This window comes from Perca flavescens, chromosome 21 (assembly GCF_004354835.1).
Source record: "Perca flavescens isolate YP-PL-M2 chromosome 21, PFLA_1.0, whole genome shotgun sequence".
Taxonomy (NCBI): Eukaryota; Metazoa; Chordata; class Actinopteri; order Perciformes; family Percidae; genus Perca; species Perca flavescens.
The window spans coordinates 14,190,299-14,210,398 of NC_041351.1; the positions used below are offsets into that span (position 1 = coordinate 14,190,299).

The window sequence follows — 20,100 nt, forward strand, 5'->3', positions numbered from 1 at the left end:
ATTAACCTGACAAAAGGTGGGTTAAGCACCAAAACGAATAGTTAAGATTACAGAAAAGTGAAGGGGGAGATCGGGCAGCTGGGAGATGTTCTCCTTCTGCTGACAACGGCAATCGAACATCCTCGCCGTCCTGGAGATTCCCTCTGCAATCCCCAACCACACCCGTCTCTCAGCTTTGCTGAGTAGCTAGCTAGCATTACAACAAACCCCGTCCACCTGGTAAAATCCAAAAGGTGACATTGGCATGTGAAATATACTGTGATAGTGTGGTTTTAGCTGTGTGTGGTTTTTTTTTTTTTTTTTTTTTGCTTACTGGCTCACTAGCTAACTGGTCAGCTAGCTACCAATACAGATTGAATCAAGAACAACGCAATTATGTTGGGGAAACTGCAGCTATTTTATTAGTATGACATGAATAAACAGCCCATGGGCCCACCACCTGTGGGAGGAACCGTTGGGGTCGGGTGCGATGCCACATGGGTGGCAGTGAAGGTCAGGGGCCTCGACGGACCAGACCCGGGCGGCAGACGCTGGCTCTGGGGACGTGGAACGTCACCTCTCTGTGGGGGAAGGAGCCGGAACTGGTGCGGGAGGTGGAGCGCTACCGGTTAGATCTGGTGGGGCTTACCTCTACGCACAGTCTCGGTTCTGGAACCATACTCCTGGATAGGGGTTGGACTCTTTTCTTCTCCGGAGTTGCCCAGGGTGTGAGGCGCCGGGCGGGTGTGGGGATACTCACAAGCCCCGGCTGGCGCCGCTGTGTTGGAGTTTACCCCGTGGGGCGAGAGGGTCGCCTCCCCTCGCCTGCGGGTTGTGGGGGGAAAACTCTGACTGTTGTTTGTGCATATGCACCAAACAGGAGTTCGGAGTATTCGGCCTTCTTGGAGACCTTGACTGGAGTCCTGCATGGGGCTCCAGTGGGGGACTCCATTGTTCTGCTGGGGACTTCAACGCACACGTGGGCAATGATGGAGACACCTGGAGAGGCGTGATTGGGAGGAACGGCCTCCCTGATCTAAACCAGAGTGGTTGTTTGTTGTTGGACTTCTGTGCTAGTCATGGATTGTCTATAACGAACACCATGTTCGAACATAGGGATGCTCATAAGTGTACCTGGTACCAGAGCACCCTAGGGCCGAAGGTCAATGATCGATTTCATAATCGTTTCATCTGATCTGAGGCCGTATGTTTTGGACACTTTCGGGTGAAGAGAGGGGCAGAGCTGTCAACCGATCACCATCTGGTGGTGAGTTGGGTCAGGGGTGGGGAAGACTCTGGACAGACCTGGTAAGCCCAAACGTGTAGTGGGGTAAATTGGGAACGTCTGGAGGAGGCCCTGTCCGACAGACTTTCAACTCACACCTCCGGGCGGAGCTTTTCGTGCATCCCTGTGGAGGCTGGGGGCATTGAACCCGAGTGGACAATGTTCAAAGTTTCCATTGCTGAAGCTGCGGCGAGGAGCTGTGGTCTTAGGATCTTAGGTGCCTCAAGGGGCGGTAACCCACGAACACCGTGGTGGACACCAGTGGTCAGGGAAGCCGTCCGACTGAAGAAGGAGTCCTTCCGGGATATGTTATCTCGGAGGACTCCGGAGGCAGTTGCAGGGTACCGAAGGGCCGAAGGGCTGCAGCCTCTGCCGTGAAAGAGGCAAAGCAGCGGGTGTGGGAGAAGTTTGGAGAAGACATGGAGAAGGACTTTCGGTCGGCACCAAAGTGTTTCTGGAAAACTGTTCGCCACCTCAGGAGGGGGAAGGGGAACCATCCAAGCTGTGTACAGTAAGGATGGGACACTGTTGACCTCCACTGAGGAGGTAATAGGGCGGTGGAGGGAGCACTTTGAGGAACTCCTGAATCCGACTAATCGCCCTCTATGTTAGATGCAGAGCTGGAGGATAACGGGGATTGTCGTCGATTTCCCAGGCGGAAGTCACTGATGTAGTCAAACAACTACACAGTGGCAAAGCCCGGGGATTGATGAGATCCGTCCAGAAATGCTCAAGGCTCTGGGTGTGGAGGGGTTGTCCTGGTTGACACGCCTCTTCAACATTGCGTGGAAGTCTGGGACGGTGCCAAAGGAGTGGCAGACTGGGGTGGTGGTTCCTCTTTTTAAAAGGGGGACCAGAGGGTGTGTGCCAATTATAGGGGTATCACACTTCTCAGCCTCCCTGGTAAAGTCTACTCCAAGGTGCTGGAAAGGAGGGTTCGGCCGATAGTCGAACCTCGGGTTGAGGAGGAACAATGCGGATTCCGTCCTGGTCGTGGAACAACGGACCAGCTCTTCACTCTCGCAAGGATCCTGGAGGGAGCCTGGGAGTATGCCCAACCGGTCTACATGTGTGTTTTGTGGATTTGGAGAAGGCGTATGACCGGGTCCCCGGGAGATACTGTGGGAGGTGCTGCGGGAGTATGGGGTGAGGGGTCTCTACTCAGGGCCATCCAATCTCTGTATGACCAAAGTGAGAGCTGTGTCCGGGTTCTCGGTAGTAAGTCGGACTCGTTTCAGGTGAGGGTTGGCCTCCGCCAGGGCTGCGCTTTGTCACCAATCCTGTTTGTAATATTTATGGACAGGATATCGAGGCGTAGTCGGGGTGGGGAGGGGTTGCAGTTTGGTGGGCTGGGGATCTCATCGCTGCTCTTTGCAGATGATGTGGTCCTGATGGCATCATCGGCCTGCGACCTTCAGCACTCACTGGATCGGTTCGCAACCGAGTGTGAAGCGGTTGGGATGAGGATCAGCACCTCTAAATCGGAGGCCATGGTTCTCAGCAGGAAACCGATGGAATGCCTTCTCCAGGTAGGGAATGAGTCCTTACCCCAAGTGAAGGAGTTCAAGTACCTTGGGGTTTTGTTCGCGAGTGAGGGGACAATGGAGCGGGAGATTGGTCGGAGAATCGGGCGCAGCGGGTGCGGTATTGCATTCAATCTATCGCACCGTTGTGGACGAAAAAGAGAGCTGAGCCAGAAGGCAAAGCTCTCGATCTACCGGTCAGTTTTCGTTCCTACCCTCACCTATGGTCATGAAGGCTGGGTCATGACCGAAAGAACGAGATCCAGGGTACAAGCGGCCGAAATGGGTTTCCTCAGGAGGGTGGCTGGCGTCTCCCTTAGAGATAGGGTGAGAAGCTCAGTCATCCGTGAGGAGCTCGGAGTAGAGCCGCTGCTCCTTTGGTTCGAAAGGAGCCAGTTGAGGTGGTTCGGGCATCTGGTAAGGATGCCCCCTGGGCGCCTCCCTAGGGAGGTGTTCCAGGCACGTCCAGCTGGGAGGAGGCCTCGGGGAAGACCCAGGACTAGGTGGAGGGATTATATCTCCAACCTGGCCTGGGAACGCCTCGGGATCCCCCAGTCGGAGCTGGTTAATGTTGCTCGGGAAAGGGAAGTTTGGGGTCCCCTGCTGGAGCTGCTCCCCCCGCGACCCGACACCGGATAAGCGGACGAAGATGGATGGACATGAATAAACATTACTAAACGTAATGTGAATAAACTTGAATGGGTGAACTCGTCCGTGAACAGATGCATTCTAATCGACGATAGCGTTTAGCAATAAAAACTCCCATAATTCCATGGAACTTCCCAACGTCATCAAACATCTGTGTTTATAATCCATTGTTTTGGTTGAGAGACCCTTATGCAGAAAGTTACATATTGTACGTTTAACTGTGAGAGAACGTTAGGGCATGCCACTAACAGTTGGGCTAGTTGCACCTTTAAGACTAGAGGTGTTTGGTGGAAGATTGAAGAGGAGCAGGAGGGGGGTGAGTCGGCTTTTGGTTTTACCCAGCTGATTTACAAACTGATTCACTCACACACACACACACACACACACACGCACACACACACACACACACACACACACACACACACACACACACACACACACACACACACACACACACACACACACGCTCCCCAGTTGCCTGCTCCCCCAAGTGAAGGAGGGGATTAAGGATTTGATTCACTCCTGCCATTGTCTCTCCCACCCGCCAGATTCTGCCTCTTAATTGGGCCAAGAGCATCTGACATGATGCACAGGTATTCTCTAAGCTTGCTCAAGGCTCCCACAAGACGGCATACGTGATTCCCAGGGGTGCATTGAGTTGCCAGTGCGACGGATTGGGAGCCTGCACGTATTATGATTGGTGAATGTCTCCAGACAAGGCAATGCCAGAGCGAGGGAAGTGTATCATTGTTGTAATGACATCATCTGCACAGGCTGTGACAGTCAGGGCCATTTAGAGTGGGAAAGTGTTGGCTGTTGCCATGAGCAATCACCAAGAAAGGCTTGAATGGATAATACAGATCAGGCAACATCAGTAAGGTAATGCATTCACTTCTTTACCTTGCCAAGTGTTTGCTCCACAGTGACAGTAAGCGCCTAGTGTTGACCACCTTAATCATACTGTTATATCTCAAAACTCCACATGGCAAAAAGCATAATGTCCACCGGCCAGAATTGATTGTCTCTCAACTGTTTTATTCATTAATTTGTGAGTTGTTATAAGACTATGAATCAGAAGGAGCTTATGATAAATGCAGACGTTTGTTAAATAATCCTCGAGGCTTTGGAAGATAAATTTGGAAATGCTGAAGTTACATTGTGTTCAGTAAAAACATGATAACACCTGCTTCCTGAATGAATGAATTTGATTAATTTAGGGATTTCAGAACTGATTTCCAGGCTTTTCTTCTTTTAATTCCTCTCGTTATCTGTGAAATCATAAACATCCCTTTGCCTCATTAAGAGTTTGTCATAGAGTTGATGACAAACTTTGTACTTAATACGTTATTTTAACATTTGTGGGTCTAATTGCTCTCTGAAACTTTCCCTCAATGTCATAAGTTTGCTAACTGTATTTTAAAGTTTGATCCTTCAAATTAAAAAGGCCTTTTTTGTCAAATCGCACCCCTTAATAGAGCAAGATAACCTTATGCCATTATTATAAATCCATTCATCCAAATGTTCATTTGTGTTTTATTTGAATCCCGCTCCAGTTCTCTGGGGTGTTAGTATTGTCCCTCATACTTACAAAGCCACAGCACTGACAGATATTCCCATGGTACAATCAAAATGCATTCAAGAACAGATGTTTTTTTCTGTCAGACTTTTTTTTTTTTTTTTTTTTTTTGGAGAGTGCCCACAACATAATCTGTCAGGAGTTGGCAAGCCGCATTCTATTTAAAAACTCAGGCCACCTCTGTCAGAAAAGCAATTACTAGTGAGGGTTTCATTTTAATTTAAATGAGATTACATTACAGTGACATGAAAAAGGGGCGCTGACAGGATGGAAAGAACACGAGTGCTCCTTTTTATCTGTTTCCCCAGCACTGGGATTGGGGGGAAAGACTTAACTGCAGAAAGAAAGTGGCTCTGTCTGTGTGTACTGTATGTGAGAGACAAAGACGCACAGACAAGAGTGTAATGTACTGTATGCCTAAGGGTGCGCACGCATGTGAACGTGTGTAACAATTACTGCAATGCTTCAGGCTCAAATCAATACAAAAGCCCTATGCAAAGCAACGTCGCTGACATAAAGCTATATGATATGTCTTTTTCAACTTTTATTTTCATGATCCTTCCTCTAATCCTCTCAGCCCCCATATCTTTGTTGTTTTCTTTCTCCATGCAAAGCCACTGTAGGCTGTTCAGAGTGTATCACAGAAAAGCATAGCAAGCATCTGGGGCTGGCTGGCTCATTACCTAGTGCACAAGGGAGAGCCATGTCAGAGAAAGCCGTCAAATCCACTTTATGGTCTAGTTGCAGCATGTGTCTCTCCCTAAGGTGAATTCTGAGTAAGATAGAGGCACATCATGTTGTAACTGTTTTATTCTCCTCTCTCCCTCTCTCTGTCTCTGTTTACCCATTCCCTACCTTTTCTCATGCTATCTGGCCTTGAATGGAACAGCGGATGAACTCGGGATTGAGTTCATGGGTAAGACAACTTTTCATTGACTGTTTGGAGTGCTCAATCTTTCATGTCCCTTACGTCTGTGAAATACCACATACAAAACACACAATCCAGCACAACATTCGTCATGGAAACACCGTGGTCGTGAATAAGGTGTATTCTGTCTGCATGAAGAACAGTGCCGTTAGATGTAAGGATGGAGCAATAAAGACACACCACGGCAGTTCATGTATGAGTGTGTGTCTACTTGCCTGCCACATGTATCAATTTCTAAATCTGTTGCATTATATATGATGTTTTGATTTATCTAAAAGTCTATACAAATACTACTAATACTTGAATTCAATTGATATCACTGTAGGTACCCTTCAACCTTCCAGGGGGTTAACACATCTTTGAAAACCAAATTATCTAGCCCTCTTTCGTAATAATGACACACTGTTCTTTGTCCAGCGGGAATATACAATCCCTCCCCCAGCCTCTACCACACTCATACCTTTTTCCATTTTCTCTCTGCCGTCTTTTCCTCGCTGTCTGGCTCCCTTATGTGCATACATGGAAATCAACATTGTGCACTGTGAAGTTTTCCATTAAAGCGGCTTCATATACTGCCATCACGTCACACACTTGCTCCAGGAAATAGAAGGCGCCCTTGAAAGCAAAAGCCAGCCCTGCACACAACATTCCTCAGTTCAGTGATTTTAATCTGGGGACTAAATTAGTCTAGAATGCTACTGCAGGTGGGCGGATGTGTTAGAGGAAATGAGAACAGGATTGATCGATTGATAGCTGGACAGATGACAGACTGAAGTGCAGGTAGGTTTTTGGCTTTGAAAAGCACTGCGTGTGCGCTCACTTGCTTAATCATGGTGTTCCATTATGACTTCCGCTTCTGCTTCAGCAATGAATCTTTTATAGACGTTATATAAGTCCAATATGTGACTGTCTGAGACAGTCAGTCAAAATACAGCAAAGCTCTGGAGTGGGATAGAGCGCTCTGAATATGATCTTGTCTTTTGATTTTCTTGCTTTCGTTTTAGCCCAGCAGCTAAAGCTCTGTGTGTCTCACTAGTTTGTCCTGATGTATTTCTGGCTGGATACCTCCTTTTGTCATGGCTACTTTAGCATTCTCTTCATTATAGCATTTTTGTTCTGGTCATAAGTGGTTGCTATGGCAGAGCTAGCCATATGGGATTGTGTTGTCCTCGTGTCAAAATGACATGGTTTAGCCAATATAGGTGATGCTGTTCACTTTGTTCCATTTCCCAACATGCTCTTGCATCTAATTTCAAGAATGCCTTGTAGGCATCGGGCATGAAAGGCCTGTAATGGTTTTATGTACAGACTGCATGTTGGTTTTTCCTCGCAGCCATTCAGCAGAGCTTTGTAAACAGCTGTTTTTATGTTCACATTTTGGAAAGGCCTATTTCCTCTATCCAAAAAAAAGCTTGTCTCAGGTGGTGCCGCACATGAGCGCTGATGATGTGGCAGCAGGGAAAGATATTCCCCATATATTTCAAAGATGGAACTGTCGAGAGGTCATTTCACTGATGGTTAAAGGCTGGAGGGTTTACAGGGGCACAGATACTGTATACAAGTGACACATTACTTATGAACAAAGAACAAAGGCAACTTCTGTTGTCCATTTGTAAAGTGCAGCTTGAAGACATTCACTGCTGTGTCCCTGACAAATTACAGGCTGGGTCAAGAATCGGCGAGTCAAGAACTTGTTAACAGCTCAGACCTTCTTCTAACTTAAGCTAATATATTTTTGCTTAAGTAAAGTATTCATAGGTATTACTTATGGTTGAATTCCCCATAAGGTTTACTGTATAAAATTGTACTTTCATCTTTGCTCATAGTTTATTTTTCTGCTGGAAAATATACTGCCCCAAACATCTTTATCACAATCTCCTTTATAACTATATCTGATGAAAGAAAACAGAAATATATGTCCATTTATGTAGATATTATCCTATTTTCATTATCCTCAAATATCAATATTGGTGTCAATATCACAAATCCAGTACCAGACAGACTATATGCACAATATAAACTAATAATATAACTAAACTAGTTAGTCACACTCCAAATTGCTCTTTTCAAGATGATAACATGCCAGCAAAAACAACTCAACTTTGAAATGTCATACTTTCAAGCCATTATTTGCCAAATAATCAAAAATGTGACCAACATTATCCACATAGCTTAGCATAGCATAGTTTGTCAGTTTGCCAGTACTAAATAAGTAATAGTGTGTCATAGCTGGCCACCCCTGCAGCATGTCTTAAGACTGGCTCTATTTTATTTCCAACACATCCTGCCTCCTTTCCACAGGAGCTGAGTGGGCAGTTTGGACCTCTGATGTGTGTGTGTGTGTGTGTGTGTGTGTATATATATATATATATATATATATATATATATATATATATATATATATATATATGAATCTCTACATATTGAAACTCCAGGATGTGTTCTGATTTTATCTTCATCTTTTGCCAGAAGCATTCTAATATTAAAAAGGTTTCCCTCGTTTAAACTCAGTTACACCACACTACCCCTTAAATGTGTTGATGCAGCGCTAATGTAATGCAGAGGAAGGGGAAAAAAGGAAAAAGAAATGGTGCAAACAGACCGCTTGGTTGCACTCCAGCGTAATCTCGGAACACAGGAAGCTTTCCATCTGAGCCCTTAAAACAAGAGTTGGGGGAAGTTGATAAACCAGGGTAGACAAGCACGGATGAAGAAGACCTCCCAGGACAGTTCTGTTGACAGCATCAAAAGCCACAGACAAGCCCTCAAAGGTCATGGACAGGTTGTGGTGATGTTTTCTGCACTTTACCCTGTAGTTGTCAAGGTGGTGAGATCAGACACAGGGGGATTTCTTGTTTTTGATGGATTGAGTAATGTCACAGTAGGTTGTGTTTAAGGTCTCTCCAACTCTCCACAGTGGATTAGTCACATACCAAACTGCACATTTTAGACTGTGCTTATATTGACTGCTCGATTTTTTTGTTGTGTTTTTAATAAGCCAGCGCATGCACCGCCTTCACTCCTCTGCGCCATGCACTATATTAAGTAGTGCAGCTCCCCAATCCAGCTGCTCAGTCAGACAGATATCTGCTGGGATCAACTGCTACTTGTCCCAGCTGCTTGTGACCTTAAGCCTATGCTGCTGATGTGCAGGGGTCTGACAAGAAGCCCCAGGAGCATTCATTTGCTGCTAATTCCCTGTCGCCATCAGTCTCGGAATGGTGACACACATACAGTACGCACACGTACACTCCTGGCCCACGGCCCCTACTGTGCAGCCAGTCCATCGGCGTTGCCTGCTGGGTTTGTCTGAATGAAATGATTATCACACTTCAGTTAGCACATGTCACTGAGCCCTGCCTGTGTCTGCCATGTCCCTATCCCATGCTCAAACACTGACATTTACTGACAACAGCATTGGTCGCTTTATGCTAATGCAGATTGTGGATGTATGTATGTGTGTGTGCGTCCATCTGCCGTTCGTGTGAGCTCGGTATGTTAATTCATGATGTTTCTTCCTCCCTGCTCAGTCACAGCCACAGCCCATATCCTTTGTGTCACAGTAGAAATGTGATGGCCTGAACTGTATTCTCTCCTCCGCAGAGAGTGGTGACACCTACCAGAGGCAGGTGCTGTCCATTTTCAGCATTGCCTCAGGGATCTGTCTTCTTGGAGTGGCGTGTATGGCTCTCTACCGTCGCAACAAGTGAGTGATGCCAACCAGCACCACATTAGTAGAGTGTGTCCCCGGCTGTGCAGAAAGAGCACTTTACTATCATGGCATGGAGCCCAATAAAAATTCTTCAGTGTGAGTCAGCTAGAGGATGTTTTAGCAAGGCATCAAATCTAAATTGTGTAGGATGCTTTTGGGACATATACTCATGTAAGATTTATTTGGAAAGTGGTTTTAGCAAGCAGGTGTGTCACAAAATGCTTCACACAAAACAAAATACACAGATAAGGCAAGAGCTAGAGCAAGTTCCAAAAAAAAACATTAGACCCTAAGCGCGTGTGTGCATGTGCACGACTGGATAAGAGGTAACCTGGCAGCACGAAAGCAGCCCGCCAAAGTCAATAACTCACTGCACGGAGGAGAACAAAAAGAAATGCTGACAATGTCAAAGTAATAGCAGAGTTTAAATATGGAGTGAATGTAGGTTGTGATGATTGAATTGATCTTGATATGAAACAAAAATGGGATTTTTTTTTTAGTACCTTAGCGTTCGAAGCACAGCCATGGCTCCAAATAAATGTAAACGGAAATTATCCAAACCTAGAGTCCTTTTTAAATTAAAACTCTTTTCCCCAAATGTTTTGAGACAGTGCAGCCTCTCCTGCAATAAACTGCAATAAAGTTTGTTCTGCTCTTCAGTAAAGACCTGAAATTTCAATCGTATCAGTAATTCACAGAGAAGATTAACCAGTCGTGCATGTTTGATAGTGTTTGAAGACTATACAGAGGAGTCAGAGATAAGAGAGTTACTTTCACATGTATAAAGACCAAAAGAAATGAAAATCAAAGGCTAGTTAATTATGCATGGTTCTGCAAAAATGTGTAATTAGGCAGCATACGGAAGTGGGACTGGATATCACCATAGTGCTGATGTTTGCCAAATATTCACCATCAGTCGCTAATTATCTTGGATTGGATTATGAAATTACCTTTATTTAGTAATAAGAAATGTATTATTATTTATTATTTTATTGAGTTTAGGTCTCAGCACCAAACCTTCAGTTTAGTTTGTTGTCCTTTTCAACCAGTTTAGTCATTTGCTTCTTAAATTCAAACTTCTTACAATGTAATTTACTCAGGAAACATTTAACAGGCCTCAGCTGCAGAGAGAGTTTAGCAACCTAGTATTTAAGAATGAACATTTAATGGTGAATTAACATTTAATCCAAAAGTCTTAAGCATCAATTAATTTTTAATCCAATCAAAATTGAATCCAAAATGACGGAGCACTGTGATATTTTATATTTAGCATAGCTAAAAGATGTCATTTTACGTTTCTTTTGCACATTTGCAATGTGTTCATAAGAGCTGCTTTATGGTTAAGATTGGAACTGATTGGAAGCAGTTATATTGGATGACAAAGAATTTTAAGCTATTTGTGAAGCAGGAGAACTGCAGAGTCTTCCTCAGATTCATATGGATAAATTAACACCTACCTGGCACCATCAGTGTCACATTCGATTACACATGCGTGCACTTTATCTCTCCATTAAAACATCCAACCAGAAATGTTCCTTAGTCTCCCTCGGTAAAGTAAGCGTTCAAAGCGCTGGAGGTGTTTCTGGAAAATCTTTCTTTGTTACTTTCTTTTCACAGAATAATATCACAAAGGCATGTAATGGACATTTCACAGTACAGTGCCTTAATTAAATTTTCAATCGTGCAAGACATCTTTGCTAATGCTATTTTTGTAACCAGTTTGAGGGCTTTTCACCATCATCAAACCTTCACTTACAGCTCTAGGAAAAAAAACTGTCCAGATATGAGTCCATATATATTGACTGGTGCTTATTTTGGTGCTAATTTTGTCTCTTTAACCTAAAATTTGACAGATGTTAGATTGACTAAAACCGTTATAAGTCCTTGACTGTCTTTTTTTTGTGCGAAACAAAGTAACACATTCTATAGAAGTGTGTGTGTGTGTCTGTGTGTGTGTGTGCGTGCGTGCGTGCGTGCGTGCGTGCGTGCATGTGTGTGTGCTTGGAATGAAAGGGTATCGGGTCAATAAATATGATCACCTACCTTGCTGTTACATGTGTGTCTAAAGAGCTGGTCAATAGAAATCAATGACTGGACTAAAAACACAGTGTGTTATCATTAGAGGGAAGGCAGGAAATACCCTGACCACAGCAAAATGCTAATAGAGCCAGACACTTTATAGTGAAGTATACCACCGGGGTTCCTTTTTCTTTTCTTTTTTTAATTGTAGCCTTAAATTACACTCGGTATTGTCAACAAACCACCTCTTGTTCTGGATTACTTCTTTATTTTACTCGTAATATTGCAATCTCTCTCTCTTTCTCCCTGCACTAGAAGACACAGGGAAAAACTCCAGGCTCATTTCTCTGATAGCCGTAGCCTGAGGGACTGCAGTGTCAACGCCTCTGGCCTCATGTCCAAATCTACTCCCAGGCTCCAATACAGCTTTCAACTCCAAAAGGTAAGTATTTACAGAGTATTGATTTATTTCCACTGATATCTTTATTATCATAAAAAACAAAAAAATGAATCTTAATATGTATCGTACTTCTCTTAAAACAGAGTCTTAGAGTGCTTGACAGGATGATGTACAACGTGTGTCTTAATAATCTCTCTAGTGGCTGAAGCCTTTTGTTCCCGCTCATATCTGACAGGGGCTGAGAGACAGTGGGGAATAAGAGTTTCAAATACATGCATCATGTGTTATACAGAAAAAAATCTGCTTGTCATGTTCACAATGACAGATTCCTGGGACAAACTGCAGATTGGAAATTCTAATCTGTGGCGTGTCACTGATCCTAAATTCACCATGCAATCACAGCAATAATACTGTATAGTAGACAAATAATGTTGACACTTTACTAGTAGTATTTTACTCCTGAGAATGTGAAAAATGTGTTTTTGGTGCATTCAGTTGCTGTATCGAATTCTTTTTCAAGCAGAGGTAAAAATGTGCAGCAGGATGGAGCAGTTTGTAAAAAATGTGACCCTCAACTCAGCTCAGAAAAGTTGTGTGATTAAATTATTAATCTAATGAAGATACACAACACAGACATTTTGGAGATAAACAGTATGAGCCAAAAGGAGAAAAAATCTAATTTTGGTAGCAATTTCTTGTGATGAAAGCTCACAAAGACAAACCCCTGGTTTAGGTAAAAAGAAATGGCAGGGTGTAGACATAAAAGAACAAAATAGCTTGAAATTAATTGAAAGCCACCACAGCCTGCAGTGGCAGCCACTGGAGAGAGAACTGACCCAGACCTTCATAGCAGAGCATGAGGAGGATGTAGATGGCACTGATAAGGCAGATGTCTCCACTGAATCCCAGGGTAATTGTAGCCTAATGCACACTTATAAAGGTCTCATCAAAAGAGTGCAATCACAGTGATGCATTAGCACTTTCGTTGGTGTTAGAAAAATAGTCACATATTATCTGCACGTTTTGTTTTCTTCTTCTTATTAAGATGCCATTTTGCTGTTTGTTTTTTTTATTCAGTGGGCCACTTTCTTTCATTGTTTGAGGAAGTTATACACATCACTGCTTGTAGGAGCCACATATTGGCTGTTGTTTATGGTCTTATTCATGTTGTTCGTTGATTATTGTGTTGTGCTTTGGTGTTGTGGGTGGTGGGCATTTTATCGCGGTTTGAGCGGAAGTTATAGTCTATTTGTTTGCTTCACCTCTGCACCTGGGTTTTGGGCATTGACAGAGAGGGGGTGAGTTTGGGAGCAAACACTTTTGTTGACCGCATCACGCTGCATTAACGCAATGATAAGTGTATTTTACGTGTGGAAGAAGAAGAATAAAAAATCATTGCAATACAATCTCGAGCGCGTCACAGTGTGTGTCTCTCAGTGTTTAGCCCCTCGCGGCAGCACTTTTTGGACTGCTTACAGCCGCAACACTGCTTTTCTATCACTTGCATGTGCTAATGTTCACCTGCTCTTTATAGATGTGGAAATCTCCAAGTGTTACTGACCCTCACAAATTGCAAGCAACCGCAAACTGCAGTTGGCACAATGTGAAAGCTTTTTGAAGGCGTCACTGGAAAAGATGGCTTTGAGCGGTTGACAGCTAAGAAGTCGTACAACATTTCATTTTAATCCTGCAGCTCTAAAGTAGCTGTTTTTAAGTAAAATACAAGTCAGATAAGACAGAACACAGCACATTATTTCACTACTGCATAGACAAATTCATAACTCACCTTCCATTGACACCAAACCAGTCTCAGCACATCGAGCCCAGTTTAATGTATTTCAGTCAGACGCAGGCCTATTGTCCCAAAGCACAATAGAAGGCTATTATATTAACATCATGACTATGAGTGTGTTGACAGGAATGTATGAGGCCTCAGCATGTAGTGAAGCCCTCTATCCAGCCACAAAATGCATTTGGAGCTGGACACAGGGAGGAAGCCAGAAGGAAGGCAAACACCAAAATAACAGTAATAACACCACAACACAGAAACACAAGCTATAATAAAACAGTGTGAAGGAAGCTGAAGGTGGGATGGGAAAGATCACTGGTTATAAGCACCCAGGAGGGGGCATGAGCTGAACCGAACGAGGAAAGATTAACAAGCGAAACCTATTTTTTCACAGATTTGACACAGCGACCCCAGACCACTGCTTCTCTCCACCCACTCCCACAGCTTGCCACCAGCTAGGGAGAGGACATGTGCTGTGGGTGGTGCAGTTCTCTTGGTTTTCTTTAAAGGATAAGTTAGACTGACAAAATGGAAAAACTGTACAAGGAAGAACAGAGCAAAGTGTTCTTTAAAGAGGCTCAAAACATTTGCTGCATAACTCCTCAGCATCTTGTGTGTGTGTTTGAGTCGGGGGGCGATGAACACAGTGAGCTGTGAACACTGGCTCTGTCGAGGCAGGTGCAGAGGGGAGGATAAAGTCCATTTCGGTCAGTGTCTTCCTTGTCCTCTCTATGATAAACTGATGTGCCACTCAAGTATCTTTAACCCCTCCCAAAAATGTTTCAACTCCCTGAACTCTGCTGTTATAGACCAATACATTTTACCTCAAGGTGTGCTGAGTAGCAGTGTAAAGACTTATACAGTATATGCTGACATCATTGTTACACAATGCTCTCTGCAGCAATGCTGCGGGACTGAGCCAACTCAGGTTACTAAACCCTTGGCACCTTTTTAAAATAGACACCTGGGCACCTGCACTGCCTCTATACTATGTGTACTTAACAGCCCTGAACTATTATATCCAACTTCTCTGCAGACCTGCCCTGGCTCATGCAGCATTTGTACATCTTTGTCTGTCTGTTCCATCTGTCATTGCAAATACCTATAAATATTTGCACATCTGGAACCATTCCTGTGCATATGTTCCCTCCATCTGTAATTCTAAATTTGAATAGCCACATTCCTGCACATAACTGTAAATATGCAGACCTTAAGTGTTATATATGAGTCATATACTGTAGGATAGAATAGCATGACTTGTTTCAATGCACTTTTAAGGGAAAGGAGATATGTAATTGCGTTGTTAAACAACTCCCACTTCCTCTGAGAGTAGATTCAACACCTCTATGGCATTAAGATTGTGTCTCAAATACAAAGAGATAGGGTACATACCCATGAGGGACACTGGAATGAAACAGACATGCACCAAGATGAAAGAATAGGGGCACACAGGCTGGGAAGACAAGACTAGAAAAACTCAATTCCCTTCAACCAGAAGCTGGAGGTATCTAACTAGCTGTACTCTAAGAAGAGACTGGGTCACCCTCAGGAATGATGCAAGGCTACTGGTGAGCTACAGTATGAATAATTTATGGGCATAAAGAATGATAAGGGCCACAGAACAGAACCTTGTGAATGAAAAGCCACAAAAATACGACCTCAAGATATTTTAGTAAAAGCTCTGGTGTGAAACAACGCTTGGTTCTGTCACACCAAAATCAATTTTACAATACCCTGAGGTTTCTTTCTACATGACAAGACTTACACTAAGGAAACGCCAATTATGGAAGATTAACTCTTTTTAAAGATGATTTCTTATTATGTCATCAGATGTACAAAAAGTACTAGCAGAAGAAGCTAAGGAAAGGATCATTATTTGTGTAAAAAAAGAAAAATATCTGAAAGGTTTAAATAAACCATCATTGGACAGGCGCAGGAATTTGCTTTCTGCTCTCCCTTTGAGTATTTTCAAATTAAAAGAAAGTTTGAAATACAGTATGTCCAGCAAGTTCATGTGCATAAAAACTACGGGCCCTATATTGCACCTGGATCAGCGCAGCACAAAGCCCGACGCAAGTATCTGTGCTAGTTTATGACTGACGCAGTTGTAAATTTTCCGTCCAGCGCCGACGACGTTTAAATAGCAAAAGCACCTGGGCCCATCTGTGCGCCCATTGGTGTGCTGGTCTTACAAGGAGGTGTGTTCAGGTGCATTCTTGGCGTATTGCTATCTTGAGGCATCGGAATGTGATCGCACCATTGACCAACAAAAACCTGGTCTGAAGTTAAAGGAGTGATAGAATGCAAAACCGATTTTACCTTGTCATAGTTGAATAACGACAGTTCGGTGGGTAAATAGAACATACATAGAAGCTCAAAATCCCATTGACACCCCTTTACTATGAAAATCTCATATTTTGAAACTGCCGCTGAAAACGGGCGAATCTCAACAAAGCTAGAAGCTTACGTAAGCCTCCCAAGACCTGTACCTTCGTCACGCCCATGGATGTATTAAGAGAACGGTCATGCCCCAACATTTACATAGGCTACACAACTGACCTGAGATCAGGTAGTCTTCTGAATCTAGGTCGCACAGATCTCTGCTATTCCATTACAAAATTCACTTCTGAAACTTTTTTATGCGAGTAATCAACTATGTAAAGCTCAAATATGGGCGAAAATTGATGGCTAATTGCAAATTTTGTCCGACTGTGTGTCGGAGTTCAGCGGCCGGTGCTGCCTGGGTTGCTGCCTCGCCGCCTGGCCTGCCCTCCTTCACGGACTCCGGCCTGCTCTGAGGTAGATAGAGCTCCGTCACGGCTGGCAGCCCACGGCACTCCATACCCGCGCCTGTCTGCTAGCTAAATGGCCAGTGTGTGTGAGCGAGAGCGCGGTCAGCGAGCTTGTTACGCCAACAATCTCTTACCACAGGTTCAAGTTAATCTTATAATGTATGTAATTATAATGTGTTGAGTTATTTAAACAAACGATTGGTGAAATAAACGCCTCTTGTCCGCGAGTCTCATTGATAGAGCCTGCGGCTGGATGTAGCTCTATCAATGAGAGCTAGCTAGCCTCCTCTTAGAATTCCTCTGAAATTCACAAAAATTTATAAAATTCATATCGGACACCATTGTTAGCTTTATAAGACCTTGGGGTAGAGGTTATGTAAGTGGCGTGACGAAATTAAAACCGTAAATATAAGCCGAAAATGAAGCTAACTAGCCGCAATCTGTACACATAGGATTGAAGGGACAGTCGCAGCTAACGAAACCCTTAGCTAGTGTTCACAAAAATTCATTAAATGGAAATCGGACACCATTGTTAGCTTTGTAAGACCTTGGGATAGCTGTGATATAAGTGCCGTGACGAAATTCAAACTGTAAATATATTATATTTATGCCGGTAGTGCAGTAGCTAATCCACAAAGGGTGACTTTGCCCTGGGTATGGAGCCCAGCAGGCTGCCGCTTTCTCGTCAGACTGTGTGGAGCTCCTAAAGTCAGACACGTCTTACCAAATTTGCAATTAGCCATCAATTTTTGTAAAACAGCCCATATTTGAGCTTTATATAGTTGATTTCTCGCATAAAAAGTCTCATAAGTGAATTTGGTAACAAAACAATGCAGTATCTGGAATATGAGATTCTGTCGCGTCACTAATGTGTGTGTGTATGTTGCGCCCAAAACACACCTATGATTAATTAAGACACTAAGTACAACCCTTTTGAACCATGCACTTGGCGCCGTTAACTTAGCAAAAGTGGATTCGTACATGCCCTAAACGCACCTGCGCCAGGCACGTCACGCCGTGCGCTTAGAGCGTTAAAATAAGTTTTGGGTTTTTGATCATAGCTTTTTAAAAAACAACAACAGAAGGCACAGTCTCTCTAATTTACCAGGGTTGAACATAAAATGGAGGATGAATATTAGCCACTTGTTTAGCAAGTATTGTGACAGCAGTGGGGATGATATGAAAGCTTCTTTAGGTAGCTCCATGATTAATAAAAGGACAGGCCGGTGCAGCTTTAAAAAAATAAATAAAGCTGTCTAATGTAATGCTAATGTGTATGTCAGCACATCATTCTAAAACAGCTGATTAACATTTTGGTCAGGTAAAGCCAAAATTGTGTTTTAGTCACGTTGGCACATTGCTCAGTTTGAGCAGTAAACTACAGCTGGTAGTGGTTTGTGCTGCTGCTAGCTCAAGGAATGTCCTTCATGAAGAATGGTCAAATAGCCCATTATGCACAGTTCAAGACCTGTGATTTGATGGTAATCCAAGGAGCATTAATGCTGCTCTGAATGCATAGGTTTTACCTTTCTCCTTGTTATGTCGTTGATAGTTAACATATTGATAGATGTTTCTCCATTTCTGTCAAGCTCCTGTATTTTCCCTTTGTCTCCCCTTGAAATAAATCCACATTGTGTTTATCCAAGGTTTTCACAAGTGGCATAAAACAAGGCAAAAGTGAGATACGAGGGAACAAGTGAAATGGGTTACATCACACAGGTCTGCCATTGTCTGCCTCAAGCTATTTATTTTATCCCCTGACATAGATACCATCCTCCGGGAAAGTTTGCAGCGGTAATTGTTACAGAAAGTGAGGCGTTCTCCACCTGCAGGGTATACGAGAGGGTGGCCAAAATAATCCTATTTTCTCGCACAACTAGCGAACAGCAGTAACAGCTCCCTCTGGGAGTCAAGGGTGTAAGGGAGAAAAAGAGGCTTATCGGACAAGAGAACCCTGAACTGGCTCTAAGTCACATGCAGTTTCTTTAATGATGTACAATCAGACAGAGAGAAAGGGACAGTGCAGAATGTAATGTAACTGGAATAACAGAATTATCTTGTGACTTACAGTAGTGTCTCACAGGGGGGTTCTTGGGGCATTCATGGCCGCTGTGCCACAGCCCTGTGTCGGGCCTGTTGTAAGATAAGGGTGTTAATTTTGATAAGAATAGAGGGAAAGAATTGAGCGGGGGAATTCTTTAGGAAACAATTAATGTAATCTTGTGTGGGATTAATTCTTTATTGCAGCCGGAGTGCTGTGAGGGCCATGGTGGAGTTTATTCACAAAGTGTCCCCTCCTAATCTGCACTTTAAAATGTAAAGTGTAATTAAAGACACTCTGCCTGACTAAGGGGGAGGATACATCAGTGAGGGAACATCCTCAACCTGACAGGGGACTTAAACCTTGTTAGGGACTTGCTGTTAAGCCACATAGGCCTACTGTATCCCCAGCATTATGTATTATACCCTGAGCATATTTCCTGTGTTGACTTACATAATCGCTTACACCTGACCATCTTCTTTTCAAATCCAAGCTAAACTATAATAAAGTAGCTTTCTCATAGTGTGAGGATAGTAAGGAAGATACATCCTGAAGGCACAATTACCATGTCCCTGTATGCACTATTCTTCTTCATGTTTTGCAGAGCTGCAGTTCTCACGGATCGTCTGTTAAGGGCAACAGCGTGGCACCAGGCACATCAACAGTAACCCCACCTATTCTCAGCAGAGCGCTGTCTAAAGGGAAACGCTTCAGGTGACAATGCGACATCCTCTTCTTTCTTTTTTCATATATTTCACTATATCCAGACATGAGAGCCAGCCAAGTGAGAAATGTAATCATCCTGCAATATGGTAGAAAATATAGAGGATTATTGGTATAGCTAGTTTAATTAAATGAAAATTAGAGTCTGTTAAAATAGTTGGGAAAGAAGATGGCTTTATTTACATGGAATGTCCAGTAAATTGTGCAAAAGGATTAAATGTGTGCTCATGCAGATTCTGAATTGCACACGGATAGGGAAGAGGAGACATACTGTGAGTAGAAGCAAATTTGAATGTGCAGAGTTAAACATTGATTGAACCAAATTCCTTTCATACCATCTTTCAAATGAAGATTCAACAAAATTAACATCTTGCTACGAGGGATCTCGGAAGCAGTTGAGCTTTGTGCTCACAGCAGTCAGTATTAAATGCTGCCATTTTAAATCCTCAGAAGAACACAGGGATGTGGGTATAGAGCGTGATACAATGGCCCTATCTGGGATGTTTACAGAAAAGCTTCATTTGCTTTGATGGTATGGGTGAAGGCACACTTGAAAGTTAATGACATTCAGACACACAATGTGAAAGAAGTCATTTCACAAAAATGTATTTCCCTTAGCATCTATTACACTCATTGTTGGCAAATCACTAATTGATTGATGGTAAATGTCTACATTTTACTTGAT

At 43.4% G+C, this 20,100-nt stretch overlaps 1 protein-coding gene across 3 annotated transcripts in view; it reads left to right on the top strand.

Moving 5' to 3' along the window:
* The window catches only part of LOC114548452 (uncharacterized), a 336,064-nt gene that overhangs the window by 307,365 nt on the left and 8,599 nt on the right, over positions 1-20,100 (top strand). Inside the window, exons 5-8 of one of the 3 annotated variants that reach the window (XM_028568420.1) lie at positions 5,901-5,927; positions 9,543-9,645; positions 11,986-12,112; positions 19,297-19,406. In XM_028568420.1, coding sequence (XP_028424221.1) covers positions 5,924-5,927; positions 9,543-9,645; positions 11,986-12,112; positions 19,297-19,406 — 344 coding nt within the window. In that variant the 5' untranslated portion in view covers positions 5,901-5,923. The remainder of the gene's footprint in view (positions 1-5,900; positions 5,928-9,542; positions 9,646-11,985; positions 12,113-19,296; positions 19,407-20,100) is intronic. The other 2 variants (XM_028568421.1, XM_028568422.1) reach the window with 2 other exon arrangements.